Consider the following 20,201-nt stretch of genomic DNA (forward strand, 5'->3'; position numbering starts at 1 on the left):
TTCTGTGTCAGACACAGAGAATCTAATTTGGTTTTGTCATTGAGTCAATTTTTTGTGTTTATTGTTGCAAAGACTTCATTCTTCAGTAAAATTGAAATCATTTTCTCCCCTGAGGGATATTGATAAAGTTGCACAGTATTTTGTTTGTTTAAACAAAAACGTATTATCAATAGTTTTATAATAATTATCAATATTCAACTATTTATGATTATGGTTGTTTCTATTTATATACATATATGTATATATATATTTAAAAGCAGATTTTTAAAAGTTATGAATCTTGGATATAATATTATACAATTAAAAGTTTTATACTGGATATAAAACCTTCATTAATCCATAATGTATTTCTTTATTTGTATTATGTTCATAAAAGGTGACAGCCTGAGGTAAACTGTCCTCCTATCCTACTGGTGTTCTGGACTAATTCCTATTTTATGTATTTAAGAAAAGTAATTTTAAATTTATATTAGGCAAAGCTTTCAAAGACAAAAGTAATTGTGAGAGCATGCCATTTCACATTTGTAAAACAGAGCAGATATATTTTATCTGGGATGAAAATAGGATTGGAGTTAATGATTATTTTTCTTTGTTTCTCTTTGATTTATGGATACATTTATAAAAGTTAGAGTCTATTTTGGTGTTTTAAAAGTCACTGTGGTTGTAGAACAAGATAGTTTATGAGACGGGTTTTTAATATATAAATATTCCTTGCCAGCCACTGGTCTCCACTTCATACTGGCAAGGCCTAAAGGGTAAATGATCATCCTAAAATCTTCATCACATGATGTTCACACAGTTGAACTCATCCATTAAATATTAAGATTCTTATGGACAAAGAGTTTGTATATATTTTTATTTTTCCAAATTATAAGCGAAAGTTTATTTATAAAGTCACAGAGGTAGAAGTGATCCACAGAAGAATGGGATCAGAAAACAAGTTACAGAAAAAGAAGGACCCTTGGAATTTAGGAGAGAGAGGAGAGAGAAAGAGAAAGAGCAAGAGGGAGAGAGAGGGAGAGGGAGAGAGACAGAGAAGGAGAAAGAGATGGATATTTCTTGAGACATGAAAGACAGAGGAGATTTTGAGCATGCTCTTATTAGGGAAAGAGTGAGAAAGCATGTCCTGGGGAGAGAAGGGGGTGGGGAAAATGCCAGGGTCTGTTTATTCTTAAACATATGTCCTCCTTGTAAAAGTATGTATCATCTCCCCCACTCTCTGTTTTGATTTGGTGCCTACTATACACTCTTCTGGTGTCAGCATGAATGTCACTTTCTCAAATCCTCCAACAGAAGAGGCACTTCATGGCTCCCTCTTCTTTTCATTCAGCACACTCATCATGTTTTATAATATGTATTCAGTAATTCTTGTTTTTCTCTCCCACTCATCAATATACTCCATAAGGACTGACTATATTTTAATTAGCAATGTTGCCCCAGCTGTAGAGGGTGGCTACTCTTTGATATAATTTGGTGAATGGATTAATTCACTTATATATGCTCTTAAAATCTCCTACATAGTTATGTTAAGAAAAAATCAATAAATAATCATGGCTACTTTATTTGATACATAATTAAACATATTCACATACAGGACTCATTCAATTTTCATATTAAGTTTATGTGTGCAGTAATTCTCATTTTGATTTCCTTTATCAATATCTCTTAATTTTAAAACTATTTTATATCAGAATCTCTTTATATTTTGCTTTTGGATCTATGTCATACCTGAATATAGTGTTTTATAGTATAAAACTATATATAATCTTTGACCATCTATACAGGATAAGAAAATGCTGGAATTATTCATTCTATGGTGAGTTTCTGTTCACCATTCACTAAAATACTTCATCAAATAACAGTGCCAGCTTACAATAATTACAAAGATAAAACAGTATAAAAATATTAGGTTTTCGTGGTTCAAAAGTATGTTGTGATGTCATATTTCTAAGGCAACTCTTTTTTCCCATAATGGTTTTGGTTGGATTAATATTTCTTTATTAAAAATATATTAACACTATAGGATTTCCTAAAGTTATATATTTATAAAACATAGTTTAAAAGCTTAGAGTTTAAACCCTAGTTCTATTTGTATGCGAAGCCTGTGCTCTTTCCTGTTACCCTCAAGTGCAAGTGTTCTTAAAGTGTACAGCATAATAAAGTGTTCAGTTTATCCTACAAGGACCAGGATCATCAGGAACTGCCATGCCTGGGGTTATGGCCAGCCTCTGCAGTTTACTAGCCATGTGAAGCTAGGCACATTATTTCATTACCTGGTAGCATGGTTTTCTCTGTAAAATAGAACCAGTGATAAACTGAACCTACTACAAAAAGTGTTAAGGGGATTATATGAATTAACATTTAAGGTACTTAGGACAGTGCTTGGCACATGGTAACTTAAAAGTTTAAATTAACATCAACATAATCCTATGACAGTTGGTGTCAAAACATGAATATGTAGTTGAGTGTTTGCCATTATTTGTAAATTTGTCTTCACAAAAGGAATAATTAAGTAATGAGCAGAAAAAAAATATGTATCAAATAATTTATTTATCTCTAAAATGTTTTGGCAATTTTCACTAAGCCTGCGATCACACAAATGAACTTGACAGTGCACACTAATATCAAAAGAAACACTCATAGGTACATTTATAATGTATATATTGTATATGTTTGTGTATTTATAAATATTAGTTCATTTGTAATGAAGGCTTAAAGAGCTACAGCTGCTCAAGAAATAAATATAGGAAAATATTTATAGTTTAAAAAAACTATGTGTGTGTGTGTGTGTGTGTGTATAAACTTGTCTTTTGTCCTTATAACTTTATAGATATAATTCTTAAGGAAAACAGGTAACAGAATTATCTAGATAATTTAATTAAATTTTTAAAAACATGGATAATTTTAACATTTAGAAATATCACTTTATCCTCAGCTGAAGATTTTAGTTTTTATTTTTTTATTAAAACCCTCTGAAATCATTCAAGTCTTTATACTTTCCAGTATAACAATTTGTGGATGATGCATTATGAGAGCTCCCTTGGTAACTATCTTAATTTTCATAAATAGTATCAGCAATGGAAATGAATTTGAGTACCATTTCTGAAATTTAATCATGTCACATTTAAACACTCAGAAGGGAACTGTAGATGGCTACTGTGGGCCACATAATACAATGAATAAAAACAATCCTAGTTATTTTTAGGTTAGTTAACTAAAATGCTATCAATTTCCACTATATGCATTTTAGTTTAAGGATCATGTTCTGTTAAATGTACATGGCAAAGCATATCTGTTTTTATAAGAATAGGTTTCCATAACAGTTAATCATCATTTTTCTTTCAAGCTGTTTTGAAAATGGCTGTCTAAACACTGAAGTGTATATCATTTAAAAGCAACATGAAAATACAAATTAAGATTTTCATTAGAAGAATTGTTACGATGCTGTAATAAATACTATGGGAAGAATTAAATGATTTGCACATATCAATTAAAAGAAACTTTAATTAAAATAAAACATAATCAGATTTAATGAAATCCCCTGTAATAAATTAATAAAAAATAAAAACAATAATAACTGAGATCTGCCAAAGTCAATGATAAGTTATATAAACCTTATTTAGAACTCAAAACTGAAATTCTTTAAATGAGAATAGTATTGCCTTCATCCACCTATAAACATAATTAATAAAAAATTAGTGTACAATTATAGGTATATTTTTGCCAAGTATTAAGACATTTGTTATTAACATATAATATAATTATGTTATGAGTGATTTACATAATATTATTACCACATAATTGGGCATCATCATAACAGATAGAGTTAGATATAAATTTATTTCTTATAAAGTAAAAGTGCTTAATAGCCATATTAATTTTTAAAAAGTAAAAGATTTAAGAAACAAGATGGCGGAGGAGTAAGTGGAAGCTACACTAACTTCCTCCCAGAACTAGTCTGGAATAACAACGTAATTTTGGAGAAATCATCTGGAATAACCAACCGAACACCAGCTGGAGAGAAGTCTTATAACCACGGAGAGACAAAAAAGGCCGCTACATCACAACGTGACCGGTAGGGAGTGTGGAGATGCAGAAGGGCTGGCTGGGCTCACACGGGTGGCGCTGAAGGGGCTGAGAAACAGCTCAGCAGCCGGGGATTCCCCCTGAGAAGGGCAGGGTCCAAACCCCCAGACGGGCTCCCCAGCCTACAGCAACAGAGTGGAAAGTAAAATAGTATCCAGCTGAGAAAAGCGAAAAGCCACAGGGTTTCTTGCTAGCCGGAGAGAAACTGATGGAGAAAAAGAGCTCTTAAGCGGATCACATACAAAAATATTTTGGCCCCCACTTACCCTGGGCACAACCAGAGGGAAGACAGAGAGGACTGGAGATTCTTGGGGAGAGTTTGGTGTGGTGGCTTTGAGGGGAGAGCTGGGGAAGCGGCCGGCTGGATCCCAGGGCTGACTCATCCCCACACTGCAGGCAGACCATTCCCAGCCAAGTGGCGTCAGCCTGAGGGGAAGCAAAGGCCCTGCCTACAGGAATTAAGCTGCCACACCCACGGTCCTTAAGCCTGACAACTAATCACAGATTGAATAGATTATCAACTAAAGGAGACAGACAAAGGCAGTAGATCCCTGGAAGTCTCCAACAGGCTGCCTAGGCCCAGACTGGTACAGGATCTGACGCCACCAGGGGCAGACCCAGGAAGTGCAGATCATTCTAAGAAGCACCAACAAACAATAGGAGTCACAAAAATGGGGAGACAGAGAAACAACCCCCCATCGAAAGGAAAGGTAGAGTCCCCAGAAAGAGTGCTAAATGTAATAGAGGGGAGCCAACTATCAGATATGGAATTGAAAGCATGTATTATGGAGAAGCTCAATGAGCTCAGCGGAAACTACAAAGAACTCCAGAAAAACTATAGTGAACTCCAGAAGAACTATAAGGAACTTACTGAGAATTATACCAGCATCAAAAAGGACATGGAAGCTATCAATAAGAGCCAGGAGGAAATGAAGAATACGATCTCTGAATTGAAGAACACAGTAGAAGGAATTAAAAACAGGCTAGAGGAAGCAGAAAATCGGATCAGCGAGCTGGAGGACAATGTAGACAAAAACTCACAGACAGTGCAACAAAATGAAAAAAGGCTGAACAAGACTGAAGAGGCTCTAAGACAGCTGCAGGACAACATGAAACGTAATAATATCCGTATCATAGGAATTCTAGAAGGAGAAGAAGAAAAGCAAGGAATAGAAAACCTCTTTGAAAAACTAATGACAGAAAACTTCCCTAACATGAAGAGAGAAAGAATCATGCAAGTCCAGGAAGCACAGAGGGTCCCAATGAAGATGAACCCCAACAGGCCCACTTCAAGACACATCATAATTAAAATGCCAACATTCAAAGACAAAGAGAGAATCCTAAAAGCAGCAAGAGAGAAACAACTAATAACATACAAGGGAGCTCCAATAAGGCTATCCTCAGATTTCTCAGCAGAAACACTACAAGCCAGAAGGGAATGGCAAAAGATATTCCAAGTAATGAAAAACAAAGGCCTACAACCAAGAATACTCTACACAGCAAGGCTCTCATTCAAAATGGAAGGTGAAATAAGGAGTTTCCAAGACAAAAGAAGGTTAAAAGAATACATCTCCACCAAACCAGTATTGCAAGAGATGCTAAAGGGTCTGCTTTAAGAAGATGAAGAAACAGAGAGAGACAGAGAGGAACACGAGTACAAAGGGGGAAAATGACATTGAATAAGTACTGAAAGAAAGAAAGAACTTCTACCATTTGCAACAACATGATTGGAACTAGAGAGAATTATGCTTAGCGAAATAAGCCAGGCAACAAAAGAAAATTACCTTATGCTATCACCTGTTAAAGGAAACTAATGAACAACACAAACAAATGAGCAAAATTGAACCAGAGGTATGTAAACGAGGAATAAACTAACAGTAACAAAGGGGGAGATGGGAGGGAGAGAAGTGGTAAGAAGGGGAAGGGTCTAGTCAAAGAACATGTATAAATGACCCATGGACATGGACAACTGGGTGGGGACTGAATGTGGGAGAATGGAGGGACAGGGTGCAGAGAACCAAGAGGGGGAAAAAAGTGAGACAACTGTAATGGAAAAACAAACAAACAGAAAAATATTTAGTGGGGGTAAAAATAAAAATATAAAGAATAGAAATGCAAGTTTAGTGAATATTAGAAGGACAAGGATTTTCCTTCACACTGTATATATTTTCTCCCTATCTGATCCCTCCAGAATTTGGCATTCTAAAGAAGTAAGTAATGACATAAGTTTCTTTGCATAAAACTAATAAGACCAGTTGTTAATAACGATTTTTTTGACTAAGATTTTGACTGGAATGTCATGCCTAAAGGAGAAATGCTTGGGCTTTGGTTGTTACCAAAAAGCCCTGAGCAACTGGGACTGACTTTCAAAGGTAATAAAAGTCTACGAGATAAAAGGCCTGGTACCTTGGATGGATGAGCGGTCCATAACAATCTTTCCAGGGAAGGAACGAAGGTTGTTTTCCTGAAAGATGGCTAGAAGGGACCTTAAGGCACAATGGAAAACCAGGAGGACCTGGAAAAGACAGGTGTTTACAGGCAAGGCTGAATGCCAGGTATGTGGCCCAGCTTCTGTGCCCTGAAGGGCAGACTGAAGGTCACCCTAAATGTTCCTTGCGTAAGTTCCAGCAAAGCAGAACTAAAGATCATAAGTGGTCATTTGCTGCTCTTGTTGTGTTTATGCAAATGAACAGGATAAATTAAAAATGAACTTAATGCAGTCCCTTTAATGACAAGGAGGGTAATCTTAGGGAGAAAAATCAAGATTCAAGGAAGATCACAATGCCCAGTGGTAAACTATAAAGTAGTGCAGCTAACCGTCTTTAAAGTTTCTTTTCATTTAAAATTTGTTTTCATTTGAAAGTTAAACTATGTCTGTGGCATTATCAAAGATGTTTAATTTACAGGCAAGAAGAATGTCAAATGCCTTGCAACTGGATGTCTTTCCTATAAGACAGTCCTACAGTTTTAGAGACTTGTATGTGGGTTATGTTACATAAATTAACATGTGTTTTCTGTTTTCAAAGGGCATAAGCCTACGATCTCATTACCTGAGTGATTGTCTGTACGTATAGGCCTCACTTAATCCTGTCTGCATTGCTGCCTCCTGAGACTCAATGGTTTGGCTGAACTAAGTGGCTGGGTTCGTGAAGAATGGGGTGGTCTGTGGACTTCACTTGAAAACTGGTTTCTCTTTTCTATCCTAATGGCTTGGACAGAAAGAGCCCAGAGGCCTGAGAGGGGGGATACCTAAAATATTTCCCTCAGTCCAAACTAAGTATAATGGGCAAAAGGGTTTTGGACAGGTGAGATGTACCTGGCATACCTTCCTCCAAAGAAACCCTTCTTTTCCCTAATGTGGGACATTGAAAAATTAATACCTGTCTTTTGTCATCTAGTGGTTACAGATTGAATGATGTTCTTTAACCCTGTTGCCTCCAGAATACAACACGGATGCCAGCTGGTTAAACCAAGCACGCTGTTGTCCAGAGACAGCCAACCAACCTGGAGTCGGCACGATCCTTCCCCTTGTGGGAAGGCCACCCTCCCCTCCACACCCCCACTCTTATTAGGGATTTCTTGACCCAAGGGTAGGTAGGACAACGACCATGTCCAGCTTGAAGCAGCTAGAGGAGCTCGAGACCTTCGTCCATTGTCCTTTATAAGATTGTAAAGGGTCTTAAGTCTGAGAGGAAGGGATTGTTATTTTTTATTGTTAAAATATTTAACTAATTAATTAATTATTTAAAAAAAGAAGAAGAATATATGAAAGGGTGAGCCATGGGCATGGACTTGGGGAGGGGAATGTCAGAGAAGGGGGGTGCTTGGTGGAGGGGAGCAAAGGGGAAAATATTGGAACTAGTGTAAATATAATCAATAAAATATACTTAAAAAAAAAAAGACAAGCACTGAAAAAAAAAGAATAAAAAAAAAAAAAGAAATAATCTTAAAAGCAGCAAGAGAGAAGAAAAGAATTATGTACAAAGGGGTTCCAATAAGACTAACAGAGTTTCTCAAAAGAAACTCTGCAGGCAAGAAGGGACTGGCAAGAAATATTCAAAGTAATGAAAATCAAAACCCTACAACCACAATTACTCTATCCAGTGAAGCTGTCATTCAGGATAGAAGGGCAGAGGAAGTGCTTCCAGGGCAAAGTAAAATTGAAGGAGTTTCTTAGATCCAGACCACTGTTATATGAGATGTTAAAGGGACTTGTTTAGAAGAAGGAGGATCAAAACTGCGAACATTAAAATGAAAATTGTATCATAAGAACAAACAGCAGAAGCTAGGGAATAGAAACAAAGGCAAACTAAGTAGGCAATGAGAGAGGAAAAAGAATTATAGGTATGGGGAACATATTGGGGGGAGGTCAGAGGGGAGGGGGAAGGGGAAAAATGGAAGGAGATGATGCAGGAATTAAGAAGCATAGTAGGAGGGAATAGGGTAGATAGGAAGATGTTGAGAAGAACTATATGCACAAGCAATGGGCATGGACTAAGGTGGGGGACAACTGGAGGAAGGGAGTGTCACAGGGTAGAGGGGAGCAGAGGGAAAAGAAATTTGGACAACTGTAACAGCATAATCAATAAAAAAACTAAAGAGTTTCTGCTCAGCAAAAGAAAACATCAGCAAGATGAAAAGGAAACCAACCATATGGGAAAACATATTTGCCAGTGATACCTCAGATAAGTGACTGATTTCCAAAATATATAAAGAACTTATATGATGACATCACAGAAACAGACAACCCAATTAAAGAATGGGCACAGGACCTGAACAAACACTTCTCCAAAGAGGACATACAGAAGGTCCATAGATACATGAAAAAATGCTCGGCATTACTAGCCATCATAGAGATGCAAATAAAAACCACAATGAGATACCACCTTACACCAGTCAGAATGGCCATCACCAACAAATCAACAAACAAGAAGTGCTGGCGAGGATGTGGAGAAACGGGAACCCTACTGCACTGTTGGTGGGAATGCGGACTGGTGCAGCCACTGTGGAAAACAGTATGGAATTTCCTCAAAAAAGTAAAAATGGAACTGCTTTTTGAACCAGCGATTCTACTGCTAGGATTATACGTGAAAAATCCTAAAACCCTAATTCAAAAGAACTTACTCACCCTTATGTTCATAGCAGCACTGTTTACAATAGCTAAGTGCTAGAAACAGCCTAAGTGCCCATCTGTAGATGAGTGGATTAAAACACTGTGGTACATTTACACAATGGAATACTATGCAGCAGAAAGAAAGAAGGAACTCCTGCCCTTTGTGACAACATGGATGGAAATAGAGAGAATTATGCTTAGTGAAATAAGCCAGGCAAAGAAAGAAAAATACCATATGATATCACCTAATACAGGAAATTAAAGAACAACATAAACAAATGAACTAAATAGGACACGGAACAGAATAACAGTCAATGGGGGGAGGGAGAAGGGAGAGAAGGGGGATAAGTAAGGGAAGGGTTTAGTCAAGGAATGTGTATAAATGACTCATGGACATGGACAATGGGGAGGGATACGATTGTGGGAGAAGGGGTGGGCTGGGTGGGGGGAGCAATGGGGGGAAAATGGGACAACTGTAATTGAAAAACAAAAAATAAAATAAAGCAAAATAGAATTATAAAAGGTTTTATCAAGTCAAAGGAAAGTAATTCAACTTGCAATATCATTTAGTGAGTACCAACTAATATATCATATTACTTTTTATTATACTAGCAAAAGCAGCTTTATAATAGTGCTTAAAAACAGCAACTCACATATGGTAAGTGTGTGAAATGACCGAAACAGGGCGAGTGCTGTGCAAATTGCCAGAAGCCAGGCAGTGGCATTGTCCCTTCTCTAAGCCACAGAACCACAAAGTGGTAAAGCAAGTGGGCCCACCCTGGCAATTACCTAAGGCTCTGTCCCACACAATTTACAGGTGCCTTTGCTATATAGCCACACTGCTAAGACAGGGAGTAAAATCAGCTCTACCTAAAACACAGAAACAAACACTGGGAGGCAACCAAATTGAGGAGGGAAAGAAATATGGCTCAAATGAAAGAACAGGACAAAACCCCAGAAAAAGAACTAAACAAATGGAGATAGACAATTTTTCAGATGCAGAGTTCAAAGCACTCATGAGAAGGATTCTCAGAGATCTCATAGAGTATGGCAAAAAATAAAGAAAGAAATAAAGCTTACACAAAATGAAATAAAAATATACAGGAAACTGGGAGTGAAGGGAAGGGATTCAAATTAATGATTTGGAACAAAAGGAAGAAATAAACATTCAGCCAGAACAAAAAGAAGAAACAAGAATGCAAAAAAAATGAGGAGAGGCTTAGGAACCTCGGGGACAACTTTAAATGTACAAACATCCAAATTATAGGCATGCCAGAAGAAGAGAAATAGCAAGAAATTGAAAACTTATTTGAAAAAATAATGAAAGAAAACTTCCCCAGTCTGGTGAAGGAAATAGACATACAAGTCCAGGAAGCACAGAGAGCTCCAAACAACTTGGACCCAAAAAAGACAAGACCCAGACACATCATAATAAAAATGGCAAAAGGTTAAAGATAGAGAAAGAATCTTAAAAGCAGCAAGAGAAAAGAAGAGTTACCTACAAAGGAGTTCCCATAAGACTGTCAGCTGATTTCTCAAAAGAAACTTTGCAGGCAAGAAGGGACTGGCAATAAATATTCCAAGTAATGAAAAGCAAGGACCTACAACCTAGATTACTCTATTCAGCAAAGCTGTCATTTAGAATGGAAGGACAGATAAGTGCTTCCCAGACAAGGTAAAGCTACAGAAATTCATCATCATCAAGCCATTATTATATGAAATGTTAAAGAGACTTATTTAAGAAAAAGAAGATCAAAACTATGAACATTAAAATGGCAACAAACTCACAACTATAAACAACTGAATCTAAAAAAAATAAAAAAACTAAGCAAACATAGGTATGGTAATCATTTGAAGGGTTATCAGCTGGGAGGGGGAAAGGGGAGAATGGGGAAAATGGTGCAGGAATTAAGCATAATTGGTAGGAACAAAATAGACAGGAGGGTATGAAGAATGGTACAGGAAGGGGGGACAAGGGGAGGGAGGGGGGCCACCGGGTGGAGGGGAGCAGAGGGAAGGGAAATTGGAACAAATGTAACACTGTAATCAATAAAACACATTAAAAAAAAAATAAAAAGAATAGTACAGGAAAGGGAGAAGCCAAAGAACTTACAAACACGACCCATGGACATGGACAAGAAAGGAGGACTGCTGGAGGGAAGAGGGATACAGCATGGATGGGGGAAAATGGGGAAAATTTGGGACAACTGTAACAATATAATCAATAAAATATGCTAACAAAAAAACCAGAAAGTCAGGTGAAAAATAATGATATTAAAGACATTGAGAAATAATATATTATCTCTATATCTAAAGAACTTAGACTACTATGTTCATTCATTCATTTAGCAAATATCTATGGGCCACTTACTATTTTCCAGTCCTATTTGGGCAGTTATGCTTAGAACAATAAAATCTCTCCCCTGTGGAGTATATACTCCATTAGAGAATTGGTCAATAAACAGTATTTAAAAGTAAAAATATATTTCTGTGATCAATGTTCAGGAGAAGAACTATAGAAGAGCAGGGGGTGAGTGTGTGTTTGGGAGTGTTGTGGTGGGAAGGAGAAAGTCATTGAAGGAAGTTTGGGAGTGTTCCAAATACTTCAGACAAAAAGGAGACAGAAAAGGCAATGTTCTAGGACAAGAATGTGCCAGGTGTGTGCCAGGACTGGCTGGTGGCAGGAGCAGCGCATGAAAAAGTCCGTCTTAGGAGAAGAGACGACAGAGGTGAGTGAGCAGGGTGGAAGTACAGGCAGGTTGTGCAGGCCTCAGGAAGCAGGGCTGTAATTTTCACTGTCTGATGTCAGAGGCTAGTAGAGGAGTCTGAGGTGTGTGAGGTGATGCACTTTGAGTTTTCACGGGTTCCCTCTGGCTGAGTTAAGGACTGACTGGGGAAGGAGATCGGGCAAAAGGAGGGAAGGACTTCTCTTCAGTAAAATTGTCTAGTAAAAATTTTCATGTAGGAAAATTACTCTGTCACCTCCTTTGCCTTACAATTTTTTTTTTCCCATAAGACAAATTTGATCTGGAGTGATTGTGGGTAGGTGTGCACATGTGCATTGGGGTTTCCAGGGAGCCTCATGGTTAGCATGGAGCCCTGGTTAAACAGCTCTCACTCCCTTCCCTTCTCTTTCCTTTGTCTGTTCTATATTCTTCTAAAGTTGGCCAGCCAGCCTGTGTTCCTCTTTAGCACTTCCCCATTTTCTGTTTATAGGCATTGCCATTTGTTTCCGCCGTTCATCTTCCAGTTTGCACTTGTGAAGTGAGAGGAGGTAGAGATACAGTGCGAGAAGAAGCAGCACAGAGGCAGGTGCAGAGTCAGTCCAAGGGTTTCCTCACCTATCTAGTGCTCTCATTAAATAGTCATTTAAAGAAATTATTATTTTCAGATCATAAAGATATTGTACTTTAAATCTATTTTTAATAAAAATCAAAAAAATTGGAAGGATAATAATGAAGGCACAACCATAATATCATATATATTCAATATTAAACCAGTTCCTTTGTGAGAAGGTTCTGGTCATATTCTTGCTGTTTTTATCTGTTGTATTTAATTTTATTGAACTGAGAGATATAATAAATTAAGGATAACTAATATTTGTTTTTATGATTATTGCAAATAGTTCCTCAGTTTATTGTGTTGTATATAATATTATTTTTGTGCAGATATTTTAGTGCTCAAGTTAATTGTAGTCCTATGTCATGGCTGCTAGTATTTATTATTTTGGAGGAGTGTTGAGAATGATTTCAATTTTAAATGTACTAGAACTTAATTAGCTTATCAGTAGAGATAAGAAAGAAGTGGGCCAATTCAAGCTAATATGAGTGCAGGAGCCCAAGACTGTACTGAAGAAAACTGATCTGTACACAATAATGGCATTTCAGTATGGCTGTCCCCTGACCCACCCAGTAGCTAGTCACTTTCATTCTTTCTTCCCTCACCCTCCTGAAATATCTGCCAAAACAAATGGCTTCTCTACCATTATTGCATGCATAAGCCAACCCAATGGTGAGCCTGTGGGACATGATACAAAGCCCAGAAAAAAGTTAATCTTACTAAAGAGTGGAAACTGGCACATCAGTTATAATGTATGTAATACAAACTCTGAAGATCCTAACCTCAGTCTGTTTAGAGTTGGCACTGCCTGTACGTGTTTCTATGTGTCCTGTCATGAACGAATGCTCAGATCATTGTGTAGAAATAAATCATCACTGTGACAGAATGCATTCTTACTCTCAATTTTTAAATTCTATTAAGCCACAGAAAAAGACAGAACCATATTCCCAGAAACTCAGGCAATACGGAGAATAAGAATCTTAATTTATTACAAGCTTTTACAAGTGTGCCATACATTCTCTTTATTGGGGCACAGAGGTGAACAGAGGAAGTGATAGGTTAAGGGAAGTACCCCATTATCACATTCATGTTCAAAGAGAAAGCTGCATTTAAATATAAATATTATATAAATATAAAATGAAGTCAAAGAATAACAAGGAAGTTCATTAAACAGTATCAAAAACTGGTTGAAAAATATTAGGTACAAACTGTGGGCAATTAAATTTAAAATCTATTTCAATACACCATTTTGTAGTCAGTCAGGCTCTTTCATGTTAAGGTATTTTCAGATGTGTTGACCTCAGCAAAAGTTTCTGATGGGAGGATGGACAGGCTTTAGCTATTAGCTTCAATGTCTAGTTCACATTCAGGTTTTCTTTCATTTTCAACATGTAGGCCAACAACTGGCTGTCTAGTTACTCCCTGGTCAGTAGGGGGGAGGAGGGAAAACATGTATAAATAACTCCAAGTCTTAGGTTTCCTCTCTCAGGATAGGAGGTTGTCTACTATCTCAGCTGCCCCTTCTTACGGTCACTCAGAGAGCTAGGATTTGACCACTTTGGAGAGCCTCTTACACCTAGGCAGACTTCTCCTGAAGGTCTCATCTTCTTGCTCCCTTGGCCAGGCCTTCCATGGGTCAGAGGTGGCCTTGCCATGCCTGGATCTGCTCTTATCCAGGCGTTGTTTTAAGCTCTATCAAAGCTCCAGTTCTGACTGGAAGTCTTTTATTCCAGCACCAGATGTATATTTTTGCTGCATGAGCCAAGTAGTCACTATTATCATTTTTTTGTTCTTTATCGCATTAATAATGTGTTCCTTTTTGGAAATCTTGGGGGGGATGCTTTTAGCACAACTTCCAGTGCTGACTTGGCAGTCATCATTAAGTCCCATGAATTAAAATAAAGAAGAGTGCAAGAACTGTGCCTGAGGTAGGCTAAGGATCAGTTGAACGTGAATTTGACTTAGTGGGTGGTTAGTTAAATACTAGTTAGTTGACTGGGTAGCTATTGGTGTGTGGTCAACCTGCTTACTCAGACTGCCCTTTCTTTCCATCCATCAGTGCCTGTGACTTCTTTATCAATTCATGTTCAATGTTTTTCTCCAATTATTTTTTAGCTTAGAAAAGTTTCCCCAATCCAAGATATTTCTTTGGTATTCAAATTTTCATTATTTTTTAAAAAGTTTTACAGGACTAGAATAATGAGCATCCCTAGACCATCATTTTATTTATATACATAACTAAAATAAACTCTTAATTTTCCATTTTTTATTTTATAATTGACCATTTTCAAAAAGGAGGAACAGAAAGAAAATGAGAAATGAAAATGTTCCCATGGCTAAAGAGGAAGGAGTGTGTATGATGGTGTGTGTATGTGGGATTGGGTGTGTATAAGAGAGTAGGTGTAGTGTGCTTTGTGTTGATCTTGTTCAACTCCATATGAAGAGATATGTCAGTTTAGAGGGAAATATTATGAACTTGGAATCATAAGAACTAATTCTAGATTCTCCCTAGTCCCGCTCCTGTCACTAATTATAAGAGCTTGTGCAAACCATATAGTGTCTCGGTTTCTGCATCTAAAGTCTAATCTGCATTTGCCTTCTGAGTTCCTGTAATGTTGTGACACTCTAATAATATGATATACATCATAACAGTAGCACAGTGAAATGTCTACAGGTGCCTGACAATTATTGAGCCATATCATTATTCTTATTAGTACATATTTGTGCCTAATTCTGGTCTCATCCCATGGACTGTAACCCTGTTTCTATCTTTTCTTAGTACTTTATTTTTTTATTTTTGAGAAGGAAGGGTGTTTTGTGCTTCTATGTAAACACTTCAGGTAAGTTACTCTTCTAACATTTGCTCCGTAATCTCAAGACTGTCTTAGGCTTCCAAGAAAAAAAAAATTACCTGTAAAATTTCTATTAATGTGTTGGCCAACTTGATATGAATCATCATTTATCCCTCCCTACCTTTTACTTGTGATAGAGGATATCTGGCTATGGTGAGCTGAATGTATTGTCTAAACCAGAGTAATCATTATGGTGAAAATTTAGGTCATACACATACTAAAAAGCTAAAATGAAATTCCTGAGAAAGATGAACTTATGGTCTGGGAAACTGTTACCTTATTTTCACACCACAAGGTGATCACTCCCATGCCCATCATGCACTGAGACCTATCCTAGAGAATATATGTACATTACTAACATTAAAATGATAAACATTAAATGTGCAATTTCAATAAATTATGAATTCTTTAAGTAAACTATGTTGATGTCAACTCAGATTCCATAACAAATACAGGCTATGCAAATAAAACTTTATATCTACATACATATATATGAATACTTACTGTATTGACAATTTCTTCCCATGAATTCACCTGGGCACTCACAGGAATAGTTAGCAACATGGTCTGTACATATTCCACCATTTTTGCATGGCTCAGCTTCACATTCATTTATGTCTGAGGGAAAAAGAAAGAACATAGGGAGTGAAGTGTTGGTAAAGAAAATGATTAGTTATGGACAGTCTGGGGTATTACAAATAAAACAAAGTCTAAGTAATGCATTTACATTTTGTGTGTCTTTATCTTGAGTCAATAATACAAATGCTGCTTAAATTTATTAACAATCAAATTAAATCAAGTACAAATGGAACTGAGAATCTAAACGGAAGACCCACATAACCAAACTACTCTCCAATCAGAAAATAAATATGAATACTGTGGAGAAATAATCAGTGCATTCTTAGATTTAAATCAAACAAATTAACCCTGATAGAGGGATGAATTGGTATCGCTTGCAAGATCTGGAAACCTCCCCTGCAGCAACAACTGCCAATTAACATTCTCATTTCATCTTAATTCATTAAAATTCTAACTGACAGAGATGTTTTAGTTTCTAAATAGTTCTCCTTTGATGAATAGGATGAGAAACAAATTAGAGTTAAAAGCTGAAGCTCATTACGTGCAAAGTATAATAAATGTAAATGATGATCACTTCCTAATCTCATTCAAGGTTTCTAAAGTTAGAATGACTAAAGCAATTTATCCTTGATAAACTATTATTATACCTGGTGCAAAAATCATTGGAAATAGAAAACATTCAGCAAATTTTGCTAATTTCCATTCTAATTTTGGGCAATGGAAATAACAAATATGATTTTAAATAAAAAAGAAATAATAACTAATTCAGTCAAATACCAGTCACTAATATTTACAACTCATTACCTTTAAGCACAGCACCACACTGGGTTTTGTAAGAACTAGTGAAGAGGTCAGAGGACACACACTGCTCTCCATGGTTTTCAATTCCTACTATCTACTCTAATAAACACAATTCTATTTTTTTCAACCTTCATACAGTTACACATGATGTTACTTAGGAATTGGGTATTGATGTGTCTTTCACCCTTTCACTTAGACCATGAACTTTACAAATTCAACCTCTGCCTTGCACTGTTCTTTGTACCTTTGTGAATGCCACACACTGGTGACTAGTGCCCAAAAAACATTTCAAGATATTTCAAACAAAATATTAAAATAGTTGTGCAGACAATATAATTTTTAAAAATTTTAGATGTATAATGTGCCTTCTCACACTATAATGTATTAAAAGGTATTTCTGAAATCCTGGGTTTTCATAGTACTTAAAGTGATATGTATGATCATTATACTACCCCTCAAGACAGAACAAGGACAAACTACCAGAAAAATCTCTATTTTGCCTTTTGTTTTATCTTTTCTGTTACACAGTATCTCTTCCTGGAAGCAAAGTTGTCTACCTCTCATTCTAAGTTTACTGTACAGTTTTTGGTTTAAATTTCCTTAGGCAGGTGATGACTTTCTCTGAAAAAGCCATCCTTTTTGTTTTCTGGTTGACTGTCACAGCTTAAGAATAAAAACAATTCATGACTGTGTTCAGAAAGAATTGAAGCAATTTGAGTATGTTACAATATCAAATAATAGAATAAAACCAGAATTTGATAGTCTCTAAAAATAGCTGTGTACTATAAAATACAATAGACTTCCAGAAAAAAAGAAAGGAAGAAAGGAAGGAGTCATTTACTTTCTTATATAATGTAATAGTTAGCTCTTTTTAGTCATGCCAAATTTTCATTTAGTCTACAAAAAGTTTTCATTAACTTTTGAAAGTTGTAAAGAAGTCACTATGCTACTTATTTGTTTTACAAACTCAATGTTAGGCAACTTTGAAAAATGTCTAATATGCCTTTCTTTTTTTCATATCTACTAACATTTGTTCTAGATGAGAATATGTCAATAGCCAATAAGTTAAACATTCAGGTCTTAGGGAGTGAATTGCTTTATTTTGTAAGTTAGACAAAAAGTTATTCTTTCATATACTGATGCAGGAAAAACTGAGTATTGATGTCTGAAGATCATATAAAAGAAACATAACTTGATCTTGGAATTGAAAAGGGTTTAATTGGGATTAATATAGACAGGATGAGGATGGTGGTCTATATCCAAGCAGTAACCAAAATGAGTCACAAATTTGAAGAGAAATGTTCATAGTATGATGGTGTGTTCAGGTAAGGGAATAGCCCAGTTCCTATGGAGCAGAGAATGGGAAGGGGAGTACTGGAGCCCACATCTGAAGATGTAGAAAGGGAGCAAATTATAAAGATACCTTAGTGTCAGTTGAGGGAACTCGCCTTTACCTTTTGGTATTGAGGGTCTGGAACTGGATGGGAGGATATTCTCTACACCTTTCTTTGAACTTTAGAATGACCTAGTGAAACCATATGTGAGATGGGCTCAAGAAGTGACTTAGGGAAGGCAGGATGGAGACACACACAAGGTTTGATGTTAATAGGTACATTATATTTTAATTCTCAAGTAAGAGACTCTAAACATTTTTTCATTTTAAGATTGAACTACTTCATGAGTAAAAACCAGATCTTACTGCTTTGAAAGGTTAATAGAAGGAAGTTTTCATAGGGCATGGCATTAGAACAGTCAAGAATTAAAACATCTGCATTAAAGACATAAAGGCAACACTAATCAACATTTAAACCTTCTTCCTGTTCTTTGGGACAGGTCTATAATGATCAACAAGGGAAGTTATAATTAAAAACACCTGATTCTAAACAAACAAAAACAAAAAAGTTACAAATTTACACAGACAGTAGTGTGACATAAGATAGACTGTAATTCCATTGCTGAAGTGAAAATGCTTTATAGCCATATTCAATTTGTGATAAAAGACAGACCTTTATTGTTTGGGCATGTTTCTATTTTTTTTTAACTTCAAAAATTACCTCAAATCTAAATTCATAAAAACACAAATGTTATATTGAGTTACATTCTCTAATCTAGTAACAAAATAAGTAAAACATTTCTACATATATACATATCTAGTAACACATAGGCTCAGAGAACAGATGCGAATTTCACAGAATCAGTTATATATTAGTATAATGTAGCCATTCTTTCAGCAATGAAGGCTATTTGCATTGTGATTAACATTGAGAGCAATTTAAATGGAAACAGATCTTGATTTGAATAAATCATGTTTAATTAAAGACTAGATATAAATGCTCACAGAACATAATGTAATGAAATGAAAATTAAACATCTTTGTAATAAATCACATATTTCACTTATTCACAGGTCAAAGCATTATCATTTCAAGAAATAACTTCACATTTAGTGCAAATATACTAGACTATATTAGATTATTATTATAACTAAAAGGACTTGACACAGCAGTCCCCAAATAAATTAGAAATACCTATATTTGGTCATATTTATAGTTTATTTATAATAATAATAGCTATTATTTTTTGAGTTCTTTGCTTCTAATTGTCTCATGTTTAAAGAAAAAACCTCATTGAAAATTGGATTTTATAATCAAGACACACAGCTGAGTTTTGATTCCTCACTCCCGACACATAAAAATGTTCTGCCTACTGTCTAGTCTAAGACACAGTATCAAGAGCTGAATCTGGATTTACAGATGTAAACTCAAGGAACACCTTTTTTGGGGGTGGGGTGTGGTAAGGAAAGAGGAGTGAAGGAAGAAGAAAATAAGGTAAAGAAATGCCAGAGAAGAAGAGGTGAGAACATAGAGAGATGGTCACAACAGTATGAATTTTTCTGAACTAAAGAGGTACTCCAGGATTATTTCCATGCCCTTTGCTATGCTGTAAAGAAAATACGTAGATTTATTAATTGTATATGCAACAGTTAGACTTTTTATCTGTACCATTGTTTCACACTTAGTCCATTTTATGGAGATTTGTAAGGGTGTGTTTGTGGTCTACCCTCATTGTCTTGAGTTTTTGCTAAGAAATAATTGGTCAGATAATTACCCTTTCTTTATGTGGTGAGGATATTTAAGACCTACTCTCTTTGAAATATTCAACTACATGACACAGTATTCTTAGTTAAAATCACTATCTTAGACATTATATCCCCAAACTTGTTAATCTTATAACTGAAAATTTACCTCCTTTGACCAATGTTTCCTTATTTCCTGCTCCCTTATGGTAACCACCACTCTACTCTCTATTTCTGTTTGTCTTTTTTAGATTCTACATACAAGTAAGATAACTCTTTATCTTTCTCTATAAATTCACTTAGCATAATGCTCTCCAGGTCTATCCAAGCTGTCACAAATGGCAGAATTTTGTTCC

General features: G+C 36.0%; 1 protein-coding gene across 2 annotated transcripts in view; it reads right to left on the reverse strand.

Moving 5' to 3' along the window:
* EDIL3 (EGF like and discoidin domains 3) overlaps window positions 1-20,201 on the reverse strand; it is a 405,479-nt gene that overhangs the window by 147,778 nt on the left and 237,500 nt on the right. For both annotated transcript variants that reach the window (XM_090278987.1, XM_090278986.1), the window contains one exon: window positions 15,895-16,008. In XM_090278987.1, the coding sequence (XP_090135113.1) occupies window positions 15,895-16,008 (114 nt within the window). The remainder of the gene's footprint in view (window positions 1-15,894; window positions 16,009-20,201) is intronic.

This window comes from Furipterus horrens, unplaced genomic scaffold (assembly GCF_987537825.1).
Source record: "Furipterus horrens unplaced genomic scaffold, mFurHor1.1.pri manual_scaffold_5, whole genome shotgun sequence".
Taxonomy (NCBI): domain Eukaryota; kingdom Metazoa; phylum Chordata; class Mammalia; order Chiroptera; family Furipteridae; genus Furipterus; species Furipterus horrens.